General features: G+C 39.4%; 1 protein-coding gene across 4 annotated transcripts in view; it reads right to left on the bottom strand.

The window, feature by feature from the left end:
* usp16 (ubiquitin specific peptidase 16) overlaps window positions 1-18,408 on the bottom strand; it is a 57,362-nt gene that overhangs the window by 30,822 nt on the left and 8,132 nt on the right. For 3 of the 4 annotated variants that reach the window (XM_070893307.1, XM_070893309.1, XM_070893308.1), the window contains exons 2-9: window positions 17,182-17,277; window positions 14,443-14,630; window positions 8,606-8,709; window positions 7,663-7,766; window positions 7,120-7,283; window positions 6,533-6,628; window positions 4,873-5,003; window positions 3,975-4,062 (exon numbers count right to left, since the gene is read on the bottom strand). In XM_070893307.1, coding sequence (XP_070749408.1) covers window positions 3,975-4,062; window positions 4,873-5,003; window positions 6,533-6,628; window positions 7,120-7,283; window positions 7,663-7,766; window positions 8,606-8,709; window positions 14,443-14,630; window positions 17,182-17,242 — 936 coding nt within the window. In that variant the 5' untranslated portion in view covers window positions 17,243-17,277. Of the gene's footprint in view, window positions 1-3,974; window positions 4,063-4,872; window positions 5,004-6,532; window positions 6,629-7,119; window positions 7,284-7,662; window positions 7,767-8,605; window positions 8,710-14,442; window positions 14,631-17,181; window positions 17,278-18,408 lie in introns of those variants that run through there. The other variant, XM_070893310.1, reaches the window with a different exon arrangement.

Genomic DNA, 18,408 nt, shown 5'->3' with positions numbered 1-18,408 from the left:
TGCTTTAAATATACAGTGGGCACATTTGTGTGGGAAATGAGACATTTTAAAAAAGCATGGAGGAATTCTTCATTATTTCTGTCTAAATATCCCAGTGCCATTACTCACATCACATATCTAAACAGCCTCAATAAATATTTAAAATCAGGATTTTAAACATTGTAAAACAGGGAGCTATAAATTGCCCTTTTGCTCCAACTGGTTATCTACGTGGAATAAATCGTAGATAAGGAGAGTCCTAATTGTGCAGTGTAGGAGCTGACTTTTTTGTGCCAAGGATGTGGCTTAAAGATTTTACATGTATATACCTGTGAAATACCAATGATTGAGATATTATTGCAGGACGTGGATAAAAGTTTAATTGAAAAGTTTTACAACCCGCCAGTCACTGGGTGCAAAACTGATGAAGCTTGAATAACTACCCACACAATAATTTTACAAGTGCTACAAGGGGTTCATTTCACCAAGATCTATCAGCCGTTAAAAGTTCAATAGTCTGGGCTTGTCTGCAAGAATCATTATCAAACCTTACTACAACGAATGAAGGGGAGATTTCCCCTTTAAACACTGTGGGCGAGAAATTCATCTTTTGTCCATAGCGCTATTTTTTTCGGCATTTATCGCCAAAAATACCGCTAATCACACCGCCATTTTTTAAGGGCCTAAGTTTTGTTAAAAAATGCGCCCAGCGGTAAAAATCGGCGTTGCACGAGGATTTGCAGCAGAAACCGCAGTCCTCACCAACTTTAGTCTGAGGCCAGTTACTGCTAAAAGACAGGCCCTGGGAGGGAGGAAAACACTAAATAACAAAAAAATAAAAAGCAAAAACATTTTTAAAGATCACAAAACATTTACAAGACCCTTAACTAAGTAATCACTGCAAAAAAATTTAAAAATATAAGCTTTAACTTACCTTTTTTGCAGGTTTTCAAGTTATTATTTGAATGGAGAAAGATTGCAAAGTGCTGCACTACAGCAGGACCTGGGGGTCCTGGTGCATGAATCACAAAAGGTTGGTATGCAGGTACAGCAAGTGATCAGGAAGGCCAATAGAATCTTGGCCTTTATTGCAAAGGGGATGGAGTATAAAAGCAGGGAAGTCTTCCCACAGCTATACAGGGTATTGGTGAGGCCACACCTGGAATACTGCGTGCAGTTTTGGTTTTCATATTTACGAAAGGACATGCTTGCTGTGGAGGCAGTTCAGAGAAGGTTCACTAGGTTGATCCCGGGGATGAGTGGGTTGACTTATGAGGAAAGGTTGAGCAGGTTGGGTCTCTACTCATTGGAATTCAGAAGAATAAGAGGTGATCTTATAGAAATGCATAAGGGGGCTTGACAAGGTGGATGCAGAGAGGATGTTTCCACTGGTGGGGGAGACTAGCACTAGAGGGCATGATCTTAGAATAAGGAGCCGCCCATTTAGAACTGAGATGAGGAGAAATTTCTTCTCTAAGAAGATTGTGAATCTGTGGAATTCGCTGCCTCAGAGAGCTGTGGAAGCTGGGACATTAAATAAATTAAAGACAGAAATAGACAGTTTCTTAAACGATAAGGGGATAAGGGGTTATGGGGAGCGGGCGGGGAAGTGGAGCTGAGTCCATGATCTTATTGACTGGCGGAGCAGGCTCGAGGGGCTTTATGGCGTACTCCTGCTCCTATTTCTTATGTTCTTATGTACCGCCGTTTTTGGGGCTTTTTCTCAGGCATTTTTTTTTTGCCCAGAATACGGGTGCACCAAATGTCCAAATTACGGCGATAGCGGTATTTCCAGTCTTGCACGCCGGTGGTCCACTTTTCAGCGGTATTTCAAAACCACCAGCGTAAGACTTCAGCGAAACTAGCGGATCATCGTTTTAGCGCCAAAACCGGCAAAATATCACCGAAAAAACGGGCGCAAGGTTGGTGAATTTCCAGTCCTGTTGCTTTCTCTTGTAATGCTTTAGATTTGGGCAATTGATCAAATGAAGCCCACTATGACAGCAGGTAAATGTAGCCACCCACTTACAGGACTTAATAACAGGTGTTTCACCGCACTTTAACCAGCTGCTGAGCTGCCCGAAATAGCCGGCTCACTTAATACAGTTTAAGCGGCGCCTTTGTAATTGATGCCAATGGGGACGGCAAATGGTCAGTGCTATTTGCCTGATATAGGTGGCTGTCCAGGAAAAATGGGGACGGTGCAAGTGGTAGGGACTCTGTACTTGCAACATCACACATAAATTATTAGAGCAATACATTAAGTTGTTCAGATAACTAAACAGTTCAGCTAATTTATTTTCTACTGCATGCCTGAATGGGTATACCATCATAGATAAATATAAACTATTTAAATATACTCCATTACTATTCATTGTACACTCAAAAATGTATTTTGAAATATTAAAAAGGTAAAAAGTACCATAAATTTCTCCCTTAAAATAAATTTGCCCACCCATCAAACCCATCCCTCTAATGCACCAAGATCCCATCGTAGCATTCAACTGCATTTTGAACAAAGCTAATGTGTTTGCCTCTACTATGCTATTTGGATGATTATTCCAAATATCTAGCATTCTTTGAGTAAAGGAGCTCTTCTGATATTTGTTTTCAATTTACTTTTCACTAATTAATTGTTTCTGTCCTTGGTCCCACTTTCCTAGTTTACTTTGGAGTGATAAATAAGTAAACCCACATTTCATACAATGAGGTCTCCCCTGAAATGTTTTCTTTCTTGGGCTATCAAATTTATGTTTTTCCAGTGCTTTCTTACTCATTACCTTCACATTTGGGATCAGTCTCGTTACTCTTAGCACTCATTTCCTTTACAGACTTATTGTTATTTTCCGTACCCTTTCCAATGCCTGTATATTTTTTATGGTGTGATCATCAAAACGGCCCAGTACAAGATAAAGGTGGTCTTCCCTATGCACTAATCAGCCAGTGGATGACTATAGTTCTGGTTGTATGTCCTAGCATTTCATTAGGTTTTATAAATTGCTCTGCCACATTGGCTGAGCATTGAAAGTTAAGTAACCCGTCTACTTTATACTTGGTACTAATTCAGTTTCATTCATTGTTTACTTACGATCCACCTTTTTTGACCTATGTAGAATACGTTACAACTTATCCATGTTAAATATGTTTGCTCATTTGCATAACTGATACAAATCCTCTGACTTTACTGTTCTATCTAGTTTAGAAATATATCCCTCAGCTCAATATTACTCATCCTGGCTGTACATTATGCCTACCTTAAATGCCTATTTAGATATGCATATGCTTACCTGAATGCATATATTATAATCTTTATAAATTAATCTCAATCAAGTATAAAGATGTGATCTGAGCCATCCTCACTTATAAATGATGTAGGAAAATCAGTATTAAGATAATTCATTCAAAGAGATTACGAATGAGAATAGTTGGCATGACAAAAAGCTTCAAAGATTTTCTCCACACTCCTTGTCTGACCTATAAATTCATATTCATCTGCAATTAAATCAAGTAGAGTAATTTCAGATCAGTTTCTCAGCATCTGGATCTATCATTTTATTCCTCAGTAGTCCATTTGTTAGTAAATATGCAAATTTAAACAATTGCATGAAAAAAATGTCAGCTACATATTATTCTTGGGCACGATATCCAAGCTTTTGCTTTCATGAGCTGCATAGGCATGTACTATAGTTTGTACGGGCACACCGAGAGAATGTGCCCGTAAGCAAAATAAGCCACCAAATAAGAAATACAAATGCAAATAGGAGTGAGTTGCCTGGTCTTCAAGGGCCGGAATATTCAGGCTCAGAGATTGCACTTGGGACTAAGACCACAGGCTGGGCAGCCCTGTTCTAAAGGGAGTCACATATTAAACCCATCTGCATATAAAACCCTCTCCCATATAACCCGAAAGTTATTGTGAAATGAGCAGACTAACTATATACATTTCAGTGCAACAGTTTATGGACAGTCATCTAGAACGACTGAAGTCCACTTACTTTGATCTCCTCAGTCCTCATTCCATCCAATAAATACCGAAGCAACTCCTGGCTATCCTGCTGCTGAAACCCTTTAAATCGTACAGCCCTGAGGAAAGAAAATGTTAGAAGAAAAACATGTAAAGGTACAGATGTACAATGTAGACATTCTTTAGGCACTACATCTCTTTCTAGTCAACTTTGGTTCAGTTGTAGCACTGTTACCTCGGAGTCAGAAGGTTGTGGTTCAAGCCCCACTCCAGAGACTTAAGCATATAATCTGGGCTGACACTTCTGTGCAGTAGAGGGAGGACTGCACTATTTCAGATGAGATGTTAAACTGAGGCTTCACCTACCTTCTCAGGTGTGCATAAACGATCCCATGGCAACTTTCAAAGAAAAACAGGCGACTTCTCCTAGTGTCCTGGCTAACATTTATCCCTCAACCAACACTAAAACAGGTCGTTTATTTCATTGCTGTTTGTTGGCTGCCGCATTTCCTATATTACAACGCTGACTATACATAAAATAAAAGTACTTAATTGGCTGTAAAGTGCTTTGGAATGCCCTGAGGTTGTGAAAACTGCTATAGGAATGCAAGTTGTTCTGCTCTCCAACACTTGTTACAATAGAAGAGATTAAATAAAATGGCAATGGAACGCCATCATTATAGAGAATCGTTATCTGTATGATCAAGCTGGGCAATTTTCAAACCAATAACATTTATGGCAAGTTTTGATGACCATTTAAAAGATTGAGAATCAACTAGTCAATGTAAATTTTACTAAAAACTAATATTCACAAGTACAATGCCACAATCCCCAAATGGTTGTATTGGTTCGGAGAGTTCTATGCAATATAACATGTTTGGCCTGACTGGCTTCATACCTGCACAGCAGTAACGAATGTGGATACTCACTTTTTACAGACCTGAGTGAACAGTTCCTTTGGGGTGACAACATTCTTTTTGGTGTCTTGGATATCAAGAAGAAATTGACACATTGCTGATGACAGTGGTCCTGGTTGATCAATGTGAATCTCTAGGGGTCCCTGATAAGTTAAAGTAAAATCCATAAAGCTTTAAAGTCAAAAACAAAATTATATACTCAGAAAAAGGCAAGTGAAACAATCTCAGAAAAGATGCCTGCTTCGGTTTTCATAGAATCATATTGCACAGGAGACCATTCAACCCTTGGTTGGTGCTGGCTCTTTGAAAGAGCTATCCAATTAGTCCCATTGCCCTGCTCTGTCGCCATAGCCCTGCAAATTTCTCCTGGTTTAAAATTTTCAATGTCCAGGTTTGAAAATGAAAAAAAAGGAAAACTGAAGAACTTGCATTTATATAACATCAGTCACAAACATCTTAGTGCTTCACACAGCATTGTGCGGATGCTGCTAGAATGTGGGTAAATGCAGTAGTCACTTTGCATGGCAAGGTCCATGAACAGTACCACAGCTATTGCTTGGTGTGGCATTGGTGCAGGAAGGAATGTTAGCCAGGACACCAGGAGAACAGCCTATTCTGCTACCCAGAATAAATTGCAACTCTTTTCCTGAACCATGAAAATGTTTGAGACTAGCAGTAGTAGACTGAGACAATTATTTTTCCCACATGTAGCCCCTTCGAGCTACAATTACATAAGTTACATCAGGCCAGATCCAGTTGTGGTGAGTTCTAGAGATTTTCTAATTTACAGATGAAGTTTAAAGTGTAATATTGGAGTTTATGACTAAGAAAAGCTAATTGTCTGAAAAATTTGTATTTAATAAAGATGTACCATTAGATGGTGTGAAATTTCAATTTTAAAAGATTTAAAAGCAAGTCAGCCACTCTCGAGAAGCTGTTATTTTTCAACATCGTAATACCAATATTTGATACATCATTGGGTATTACACCAGGATCTGACTGAGATCAGCTAATCTTTTCGAATTGAAGTGATTTGATTTTCATGACCTCTTTGAATATATGGCAAATTAGCAGCTGAAAAGTTACTAGAGGAGATAACCTAGAAATCAATCTGAATTGCCCAAAAAATTAAGTATTGCACAATTTTCAGATTTGTAATCAACTAAACATCACAACTTTATAACATGCTATGAATGAAAATCATGTGCATGACACTTTCAAGCATGAACCTCTAACACATTTCAACAGAGGAATAAAATTCTGTGGTGAAATGTCCAAGATTGTTAACTCCAAGAAACAGCCACTCTTTGTAGAACCAGCAGTCATAATTAATGTTGTGTAGGGAGTTAAAGATATTTTAACTTCTACAGATAATCTGCCAATTCACAAGTCTTACCAAATACAATTTTTGCTAGCTTTTCTAAAGTGTCCCTTTAATAGTGAAATATGCTCACATCAGGAATTGTGCCATTAGAGACTATTAGATATCATTTGAATCAGAGAAAATCATTCAAAGGTTCAGATACAAGGACAGAGAACATTTAAAAACTCAAAAGATGAACAATGTTTTACATGAAATCAATTTAATACAATGGTTAAATTCTATAATACAGTAGTTTACAAATTATAAAATGGAAGCTTTCCAAGTGGTTCGTCACAAGTATTGACCTACCAGATTTGAAGAGTCAGATGTTGCAATTGTCATTGTAGTTCCAATCATTTTTATCCCCTGAATCAACTCATTCAGCACGTAGGTCTGTGATAAGACCTGGATTTAAAAAATTAAGTTAAAGATATGGTCTTCCCCTTTCAACAGTTATTGCAAAGTAAAAGAAAAAAATTCACTGCACTGAACAAAATTCACTCAGATAATGTTTAAATAATTTCCTACATAAAGTGCTGGAATAGTCTTAAAATACAGAGTTCAGCAGCGACAGGGATAAAGAATACAAAAATGTCTGCCTTCTGAGTAAGTGACCATCTATAATGATAGCTATTTATGGCTTGTCTTCCCGTCACTTAATCAAAATAGGGCAAATAAGTTACTGTCCTTTTTAGTAGTAATAATGTCCTCCTGTAAAATGACTTCAATCCACAGCTGACTGAGCTAGTTACATTAAGTTACCTTCTGTGTTTTCTCATGAGTGCAATTTTTAGTAAGCAATTTAATGCATGTCAACTAAATGAAATGTGAGCTGGATAGCTGATATATTTTAACTACAGACACAACAGCCAGTGCTTCATGTTAACACTTTATACCTGCATGACAGCATTAAAAAAACAAGTATTGCCAAGATTGCTGATTCCTTTCACTTGTATCTGTTGGTTGTTTTGTGCCAAAGTCTTTTCTTTCTCACATTTTTCAGGTTCTGCCGTGTTGTCTTCCTTCCCCTTATCTTCTTCATTTGCTTGAGTCAGCATAGCTGTAACTCGAGATACAACACAATTTAAACTAGAAACATTCATGTTACTCATATTAACCACTTCCATCAGCAATTATCATCACACCCACTTCAGCACGCATAATTCAATCATATTCCACAGGTGCAGACTGCACCTACACATGCATTTAAAATTGCTTTTGTCAGATAAGCAGTCTATTTTTGTTCTGCAGACTCAGTGGAAAACTGCACAAATCAGTTTTAAATCCTTACATTGATTAGTCCATGGAGAACAGAGTTTCAGCAGTCTGCAATATCCAACATTCAGCAATTTGGGATGGCTAAGAACTAAATAGGAGTAAAGCACGTAGCATTTATATATAATAATTATGATGCTCAAAAAACCTTCTAGGGAACTCACCTCCTTTGGTACATTTACCAGCAATCTTTTTTTGGATATACGCTACAAATTGTCCCAACTGATCTTTGACTCCATAATGCACTTCATTATCACACAAGTAGCACCTGTATCAAAATAACCAAAAGTTAATCAAACCAAACACGAATCGATGTGAACTTTTATTAGGCTTCATAACCATTCTTTCCAATCCCTACTCCCTTTTTATCTTTTACAACTTCTTGCTGCTGAACATTCTTATACAGCTGCTTCCACCCAGCCCCACTCGCTCTCCCACCCCTGCCGTTCACTCCCATCTCCACACACACTCCTCTAATCAGGAGAGCAAATTGCCAGGGTTGCAAATTTTTTCCAAATCTATTATCAACACCACTTTATAACTGATTACCAGGACCATGAACTTTCTTGTATCCTTTGGCATGAAATGACTTGTGCCTTTATGGTACACTGGCTGGTGGGAAACAATTTAGTGACAGGTAATCCTGAAGCTGAAACATGCAACTTTAGTGATGCTGGTTGACTCCATAGAGCGTCCTGCCCAGTGCATTTATTAGCTAGTAGGAATTCAGAGACCTGAGAAAACAAACAATTCTGACAAATGTTGGATATTTGGTTTCTGACCTACGATAGGTGTCTCCGCTCCTGTATTGCTTAATCAGCATCCCGTAAATGTTATGTTATCCACCATCAAAATAGCAAGAGCAGGCCATAAACAAAACAGAAAATACTGGAAATACAAAAGGTCATCTACCTTAAACTCTAACTCTGTTTCTCTCGCCACAGATGCTGCCTGATATGCTGAGTATTTCTAACATTTTCTGTTTTTATTTCAGATTTCCAACATCTGCAGTACTTTGCTTTTGTAAGAGCAGGTCATAAACCGATTCAAAATCTAATTTAATACGGTGCTATTTACAGGCTACCCTACATGAGATATTGAACCTACCATGCACCCAAGTGGTCCAAATTAAGAACCACACAGTGTGATTCCGAATGCAGCTGCTCATAATGTTTAAGGGCATGTTGTTCTTCTGAATCCCTCCCACAACCCTGGAAAATACAAATCAAGTCATGACATAATTGTGCAATGCTGAAGAAAACATAAGAACATAAGAAATAGGAACAGGGAGGAACAGGCCCCTCGAGCCTGCTCCGCCATTCAATAAGATCATGGCTGATCTGATCATGGACTCAGCTCCACTTCCCTGCCCACTCCCCATAACCCCTTATCGTTTAAGAAACTGTCTATTTCTGCTTAAATTTATTCAATGTCCCAGCTTCCACAGCTCTCTGAAACAGTGACTTCCACAGATTTACAACCCTCCGAGAAGAAATTTCTCTTCATCTCTATTTTAAATGGGCGGCCCCTTATTCTAAGATCATGCCCTCTAGTTCTAGTCTCCCCCATCAGTGGAAACATCCTCTCTGCATCCACCTTGTCAAGCCCCCTCATAATCTTATACGTTTCAATAAGATCACCTCTCATTCTTCTGAATTGCAATGAGTAGAGGCCCAACCTACTCAACCTTTCCTCATAAGTCAACCTCCTCATCTCCAGAATCAACCTAGCGAACCTTCTCTGAACTGCCTCCAAAGCAAGTATATCCTTTCGTAAATATGGAAACCAAAACTGCATGCAGTATTCCAGGTGTGGCCTCACCAATACCCTGTATAGGTGTGGGAAGACTTCCCTGCTTTTATACTCCATCCCCTTTGCAATAAAGGCCAAGATTCCATTGGCCTTCCTGATCACTTGCTGTACCTGCATACTATCCCCTTTTGTGTTTCATGCACAAGTACCCCCAGGTCCTGCTATGCTGCAGCACTTTGCAATCTTTCTCCATTTAAATAATAACTTGCTCTTTGATTTTTTTTCTGCCAAAGTGCATGACTTCACACTTTCCAACATTATACTCCATCTGCCAAATTTTTGCCCACTCACTTAACCTGTCTATGTCCTTTTGCAGATTTTGTGTGTCCTTCTCACATATTGCTTTTCCTCCCATCTTTGTGTCGTCAGCAAACTTGGCTACGTTACACTCAGTCCCTTCTTCCAAGTCGTTACTATAGATTGTAAATAGTTGGGGTCCCAGCACTGATCCCTGTGGCACCCCACTAGTTACTGTTTTCCAACCAGAGAATGAACCATTTATCCCCACTCTCTCTTTTCTGTTAGTTAGCCAATCCTCTATCCACGCTAATATATTACCCCCAACCCCGTGAACTTTTATCTTGTGCAGTAACCTTTTATGTGGCACCTTGTCAAATGCCTTCTGGAAGTCCAAATACACCACATCCACTGGTTCCCCTTTATCCACCCGGTTCATTACATCCTCAAAGAATTCCAGCAAATTTGTGAAACGTGACTTCCCCTTCATAAATCCATGCTGACTCTGCCTGACCGAATTATGCTTTTCCAAATGTCCTGCTTCTTTAATAATGGACTCCCAACATTTTCCCAGCCACAGATGTTAGGCTAACTGGTCTATAGTTTCCTGCTTTTTGTCTGCCTCCTTTTTTAAATGGGGTGTTACATTTGCAGTTTTCCAATCTGCTGGGACCTCCCCAGGATCCAGGGAATTTTGGTAAATTACAACCAATGCATCCATAATCCCTGCCACTACTTCTCTTAAGACCCATTTCATATTACACAAAGTGGACATCAGAAATATGCAGCAGGACAAAGTTTTATCTGCTTTATGGTTTGTTTGCACATAATTCCAATTTCTAACAATATTTCAGTTCGAGTTATGTGGAGAATACAAAGCAGCTTTCAGGGATGACAAAAGCAGAAGTGTAATTGAAAGACTCAGGCACTGTAAACCACTCAAGAAATTTGGAACGCAGATTTGAACATCAAAATTATATTACTACATTGAATTTACTATTAGTTAATCTCTTTTTGCAAGACAGCCCATTACAGCACAACACGATTATTCAATTTTAGATGCATCACATTCCAGCAAGGTCATTAGCATACTTCAACTGTTGAAGGTAATAACATCCACACTGAAAAATTAATGGTTGTAGTCTAATGATTGCAAATTTTCCGAGAAATAATTTGTAGTTGATTACTAAAGAAATTCTTCAGGCAGTGTACATTCTATATATAATTTACACTTGCTCAATTTCACTGCACAATACTAAATTGTAGTGACTGTTTCACAACAGTTAATCCTGCAATGTGGATGACATCATGTATACATTGAATCAGCGGTAAATTTCAATAATTTTCCTACATGATTTTAGTATTTAAAAACTGATTAAGAACCCCTACAAAGGATTAGATGGTATTGATCAGAGAACTTTTCTCTTTAGAATTGAACTGTGACCAGTTAAAGGGGATTTGTTCTGACCTAATCTTATGGTTGATCGCATGACACATTAAGTCCCTCCCCCACCCCAAAAAAAGTGTATACACAGTGCCATTTGACTAATATTCTCACACACAAAATACAGAACTAGAAATGTATTAAGCAGCCCGGAAAAAAAGGCTAATGGCTGTGACCATATGCCAAGACTGGTCCCTAGTTGTTCAGAAAGAATGACTCAACCCAAAAAAACACCCCTAGAAAAGGTGGGATAGTCCCAGTGCACCCTTGTCCAGTTTCGCATTCCCGCCTCAGTCCTGAAGTGCGTTAAATTACATTGCATACTGTACAAAACCACATTGACAATGTTCCCTATTGTAAATGCCATGTTGCAAATGTAGACCACTATAACGAATTTAAAAACCAATGTACAATTGCTAAAAAAAATTTTTTTTAATGCTTTGCCGGTTAATGGTTAAATATTTGCCGTTTTTTCTATTTCAAGACATGTTTGGATAGCTAAATTAAACTTTAAGAAATTATCTATACAAATACATTTGTTTGCGATGACTGATCAGATTGCTTGAATGCGATGTCACTCAGTTATTCAAACAATTTAATGGGAGGCTAAAGAGTGGCAGATAAACAGAAAGAAGATTTGCAACCTTTATATAAATTGGCTTACTCCTGCTGTCATTGCTCCATTATTGTTATGGAGTACTTCTGCGCGACCATTCTGAGTCTGTAATTGTTGCTGCTGCTGCTGGAAGACTCACCAAGAAGTCTTTTGGTGCTATGGCTATAGGTAAGTTTTGTTTGAATGACAATGTAGTTTTGTGTGATGACATTTTTCGATTTTTAATTGCTACATTTTGTTGTTTTGTTTAAAGTTAAGTTTTTGCATCTCCAAAATAGCTTTTGCTACATTTTTTCTTCATATACAAGTATGTTTAGACCACTTGGTAATGTGCCACAGGAACTGGATAGACCTTCTACAGAATCTATTTCCCTTGCTGCAGAGTTTAGTTGGGATTGAGATTCCGGGGAATTCTACCTGTCCGGTTCCCCTCTCCAGACTATAAAATAACAGTATGTTCAAGATGGTGGCTAGAAGCAAAGCTAGGAGGTAGAAAGTTGAAGATTGTTTTTAAATGGCTATCAATAATGACTTCATAGAATCATAGAAATTTATAGCAGGGAAGGAGGCCATTTCGGCCCATCGTGTCCATGCTGGCCAACCAAGAGCTATCCAATCTAATCCCACCTTCCAGCTCTTGTCCATAGCCCTGCAGGTTACGGCACTTCAAGTGCCCATCCAAGTTTTTTTTTAAACGTGGTGAGGCTTTCTGCCTCTACCACCCTTTCAGGCAGCGAGTTCCAGACCCCCACCACCCTCTGGGTGAATAAATTTCCCCTCGTATCGCCTCTAAACCTCCCCCCAGTTACTTTAAATCTATGCCCCTGGTTGTTGACCCCTCTGCGAAGGGAAACAGATCCTTCCTATCCACTCTATCCAGGTCCCTCATAATTTTATACACCTCAATTAGATCTCCCCTCAGTTTCCTCTGTTCCAAACAAAACAGCCCCAGCATCTCCAATCTTGCCACAGATGTATCCCAGTACTGCAGAGACAGAACTTTCCACTACTGGTTAACTAAATAATTAATTTATCTGAGACAGTCTGTTTGCCTTTATCCTGTTTCACAAGGGACAGGATCAACAATGGAAGCCCATCAGTGCCACCTTGCAATATAGTGAACTGAATCTGGACAATTCTATACAGTGAGCTTCAACACAGAATGTTATTCAGTTACACTATTGTACTCCTTAACCAAGCTATCGTTCTATTGTGATACTTAAAATTATGCTTGTTGCTATTGTTATGATTTAAACTCTACTGTCCTGCAAAGTTAATTACCGTTTTGAACTATATTACTGTAGTTACAGATACTGAACCTTGATATTAACTGTACTGTAGATGTAGCTAAATAAAGCAATTAATCCTTTCACATACACAAAAAAAAATCAAATACCCACCTCTGTGGCAGACAAGAACATAAAATTCAGTATTAGCCATTGCATTCTACAAAAGTTGTACTGTTAGCTACAAAAGTAAACTAAACATGAAATTAATTTACCAGATTCGAAGTTCTTCAGAAAATATGATCCAGAAAAGGAAAGAATAATACAGTCAAGCAGAGTCAGCATGGTTTTATGAAAGGGAAATCATGTTTGACAAATTTTCTGTTGTTCTTTGAGGATGTAACGAGCAGGGTGGATAAGGGGGAACCAGTGGATGTGGTGTATTTGGATTTCCAGAAGGCATTCGATAAGGTGCCACATAAAAGGCTACTGCACAAGATAAAAGCTCACTGGGTTGGGGTTAATATATTAGCATGGATAGAGGATTGGCCAACTAACAGAAAACAGTCAGGATAAATGGGTCATTTTCTGGTTGGCAAACAGTAACTAGTGGGGTGCCGCAGGAATCAGTGCTGGGGCCTCAACCATTTACAATCTATATTAATAACTTGGATGAAGGGACCGAGTGTAATGTAGCCAAGTTTGCTGATGATACAAAGATGGGTAGGAAAGCAAGTTGTGAGGAGGACACAAAAAATCTGCAAAGGGATATAGGCAGGCTAAGTGAGTGGGCAAACATTTGGCAGGTGGAGTATAATGTGGGAAAGCGTGAGGTTATTCACTTCGGCAGGAAAAATAAAAAAGCAAATTATTATTTAAATGGAGAGAAAATGTTGTAGTACAGAGGGACCTGGGGGTCCTTGTGCATGAAACACAAAAAGTTAGTATGCAGTCCTGCTAGAACTGTACAGGGTATTGGGCCGCACCTAGAGTACTGCGTACAGTTTTGGTCGCTGTATTTAAGGAGGGATATACTTGCACTGGGAGGTGTTCAGAGAAGGTTCACTAGGTTGATTCCTGAGATGAAGGGGTTGACATGAAGAAAAGTTGAGTCTATACTCATTGGAGTTTAGAAGAATGAGAGATGATTGAAACATATAAGATAATGAGGGGCTGGACAAGGTAGATGCAGAGGATGTTTCCCCTCAAGGGGGAATCTAGAACTGGAGACATAGTTTCAGAATAAGGGGTCGCTCATTTAGAACTGAGATGAGGAGGAATTTCTTTTCTCAAAGGGTTGTAAATCTGTGGAATTCTCTGCCCCAGCGAGCTGTGGAGGCTGGGTCATTGAACATATTTAAGGTGGAGATGGACAGATTTTTGAACGATAAGGGAGTCAAGGTTTATGAGGAGCGGGCGGGGAGGTGGAACTGAGCCCAAGATCAGATCAGCCAGGATCTTATTAAATGGTGGAGCAGGATCGAGGGGGCAAATGGCCTACTCCTGCTCCTATTTCTTATGTTCTTATGAAATTAATAGTCTGAAACAGCAGAGTACCCAGATTGCCAAGCTTCACAAAAAGCAATATTTTAGTAAAACAGCAATTTACCTGATGCTCACATTTTAAGCATAACCAGACAGTTGGATTTCCATCAGTTTCTTCGGGTTTTCTCTCTGTTTTGTCATCACTGTGTTCTCTCTGTTTGCAGTCCTCACAAGCATTCCAGCAATGTTGGGGCAAGTGTCTCTTAATCTGGCCTTGGTTCAGTCCCTTACGAATGTGCACACATTGTGGCACTGCAATAAACCAGAAATACAGCAACATGTTGTTTAGGACATGTGAATTTAGTACTGAATTGCAGAATTAATGTTATTGATTGCAACACACATTTTTGCTCTAAAAAAAGTAGTGTAAAGGAAGTTTTAATTTGAATTGGTGCAAGATGCCTAATAGCATTCAATGCAAGTACACAATATAAAATGAAAAAAATGAACATTATCTTGTATTATTTTGGAGTAATGCTATGCATTGGTGCAAAGTTAAAGCTATAGTGCACCAGCTACAGCTGGTGGCATAATGTAATGGTGTATCATTGTGTTGCACTGTGGAGGAGGAGGAGGAGGACACAGACTGATACTTGCAAATTCCCAGTGAGTTCTTAATCTTTGCCAGGCGCTTCGCTCTGAGCACAAAGGAGATACTATCCCAGAAATAAAACAGAAAATTGCTGGACAAATCAATGTAGCTAATATCATGTGTACCTCCTGATGGCCAAGTTACAGCAACACTTAAAATGGTGTGGAAGCAGATCATCTGCTTACCTTACGACCTGAAGTTGGAGATATGGAATCCTAATTGGGGCAGTCGGGCAGAATTTTTACATTAAAAACTGTATAGCCTCACATCTTCACTACAATTAAATGTTTTACTACAATTTGGCAGGAGCTAAAGTTCCCTTTGTACAGCACAGATTGATGTCGGTGTCAGTCTTAGTTCAGTGGCAGCACTCTCACCTCCAAGTCAGAAGGTTGTGGTTTCAAGCCCCACTCCAAAGAATTCAACACAAAATTTAGGCTGACACTTCACTGCAGTACTGAGGGAGTGCCATCTTGCAGATAAGACATTAAATCAATGCCCCTTTTGCCTGTTCAGGTGAACCTAAAAGACCCCATAGCCCTGCCCTGGCCAACATTCACCCCTCAATCAACAGCACAAACATCTTGTTATTTATTTCATTGTAGGACCTTGCTGTGCGCAAATTGGCAGATGCATTTGCATACAGTACGACAGTGACTACACTTCAAAAGTACCTCATTGGCAGTGAAGTACTTTGAGATGTGAAACGTCCTTATATAAATTAAATTTCTTTCTTCTTTTCAGTAGCCTTGTGCTTTGTGAATTCACACCACTGGTCACTGTCACATAGAATATACAGCATCTATCCTATTCGCCTCAACTATTCCCCTGTGGTAGCGAGTTCCACATTCGCACCACTCTCTGGGTAAAGAAATTTCTTCTGAATTCCCTATTTGATTTCTTGGTGACTAGCTTATATTGATGCTCTCTAGTTTTGCTCTTCCCCACAAGTGGAAACACACTCTGTGTCTACTCTATCATAACCTTTCATAATTTTAAAAACCTCGATTAGGTCACCCCTCAGCCTTCTCTTTTCAAGACAAAACAAAAAAGAGACCCATCCTGTTCATTCTTTCCCGATAGGTATAATCTTGCAGTTCTGGTATCGTCCTTGTAAATCTTTTATGTACCCTCTCCAGTGCCTCTGTATCCTTTTTATAATATGGTGACAGAAACTGCACACGGTACTCCAAGTGTGGTCTAACCAAGGTTCGATACACGTTTAGCATAATTTCTCTACTTTTCAATTCTATTCCTCTAGAAATAAATCTGAGTGCTTGGTTTGCTTTTGTTACGGTCTAATTGACCTGTGTCACAACTTTTAGTAATTTGTGTACTTGTACTCCCAGATCCCATTGCTCCTCTACCCTATTTAGATTCTTATTTTCCAAGTAATATGCAACTTTATTTTTCTTAACAAAATATAATACCTCACACTTATCAATGTTGAAAATCATTTGACAATTACATGCCCATTCTGCAAGTTTATTAATGTTGTCTTGTAATTTGTTGCAGTCCTGCCCAATGTTGACTATCCCTCCCAATTTGGTGTCATTCGCAAATTTAGAAATGTTTTGTTTAGGAAGTTCTCTGTCCAGAGTTCTAACTATGTGATCAGCTGGAACCTAGTAGTGAAGACCAGAGGGTAGTGGCACACTGCCCATTACTGAAATTGATCTCCACTGAGTGATATTGCACAAGGTATAAAATAATTATGTTGCCCTGTCTAATGCAGCACTCCCAGAGTATCTACCCTGCTACATCTAGCTCTGTCAATCTATCACCGGATTGTAGGCTTATTGTATGAGGAATACACAATTTGTTTTGAAACTATAGTAGCCAATCAATCGGAACATTTTGCTCCCCACAGTATTAATTAATTACTACCACCAATAAATTTCTTAAACACATGACTATTTAGAGCACACTGAGCACCTACAGTAAAATATAGATTGCAGTCAACTGTAGCCCAAGGCCTTCAGACCTTTGCAGTTGTTTTCTTCAATAACTTTTGTCATTATTTTGTTACTTTTGTTGATTTATTTGACCCTAATTTGTTTGAGGCACAGCTCCCTTTGCAAGAAAGGATTTTTTTCTTAATTTTTTTTTTTAAACTTAAAAAATCTGAAACGATGTGAAAGAATACACTTTTGTAGGGGAGGAGCAGTTCAGCCTCACTCACAATTTGTAACCAAAGAAGCATTTTATTACCACAACTATCAGAGGTCTCATCATCCCGAGGAGAATTTTGTCTTTCCTTCTTCTTTCCCATTTCAACGTTGTCTCAGTATTCTTTAACTATAGTGCCTACAAAATAGAAAGACAACTTAAAGACCATGCACCTGCAAAACTGTGCATCTGAAGATATTAAATAAAAACAATGTGCAGTCGTCTTAAAAATAATAAACATAGAAACATAGAAATTTACAGCGCAGAAGGAGGCCATTCCGGCCCATCGTGTCCACACCAGCCTACAAAGAGCCGCACGGACCTCGGTCAGCAGCCCTAAAGGTTACATATAAACCTATGAACAATGGCGGAAAGGCAAAGAGCACCCAGCCCAACCAGTCCGCCTCACACAACTGCGACACCCCTTATACTGAAACATTCTACACTCCACCCCAACCGGAGCCATGTGATCTCCTGGGAGAGGCAAAAACCAGATAAAAACCCAGGCCAATTTAGGGAGAAAAAATCTGGGAAAATTCCTCTCTGACCCATCCAGGTGATTGAAACTAGTCCAGGAGATCACCCTGGCATATTCGATTCCCTGCAGTACTTACCATTATATCTGCGCCGTCCAACAAAAGGTCATCCAGTCTAATCCCAATTACCAGCTCTAGGTCCGTAACCCTGCAGGTTACTGCACTTTAAGTGCCCATCCAACCATCTCTTAAAAGTGGTGAGGGTTTCTGCATCCACCAGTCTTCCAGGCAGCGAGTTCCAGATCCTCACAATCCTCTGCGTAAAGAAGCCCCCCCCCCCACCTCAAATCCCCTCTAAACCTTCCGCCAACCACCTTAAAACTATACCCCCTTGTAATAGACCCCTCCACCAATGGAAATAGACCCTTACTATCCACTATGTCCAGGCCCCTCAATATTTTGTACACCTCAATGAGGTCTCCTCTCACCTCCTCTGTTCCAGTGAGAATAAACCCAGCCTATCCAATCTGTCCTCATAACTAAGATTCTCCATTCCAGGCACCTTCCTAGTAAATCTCCTCTGCACCCTCTAGTGCAATCACGTCCTTCCTATAATATGGCGACCAGAACTGCACGCGGTACTCCAGCTGTGGCCTAACCAGAGTACTATACAATTTAAGCATAACCTCCCTGCTCTTATATACTATGCCTCGGCCAATAAAGGCAAGCATTCCGTATGCCTTCTTAACCACCTTATCCATCTCGCCTGCTACTTTCAGGGATCTGTGGACAA

This window comes from Pristiophorus japonicus, chromosome 11 (assembly GCF_044704955.1).
Source record: "Pristiophorus japonicus isolate sPriJap1 chromosome 11, sPriJap1.hap1, whole genome shotgun sequence".
NCBI classification, from domain to species: Eukaryota; Metazoa; Chordata; class Chondrichthyes; family Pristiophoridae; genus Pristiophorus; species Pristiophorus japonicus.
This window is presented reverse-complemented; position numbering and strand designations above follow the sequence as displayed.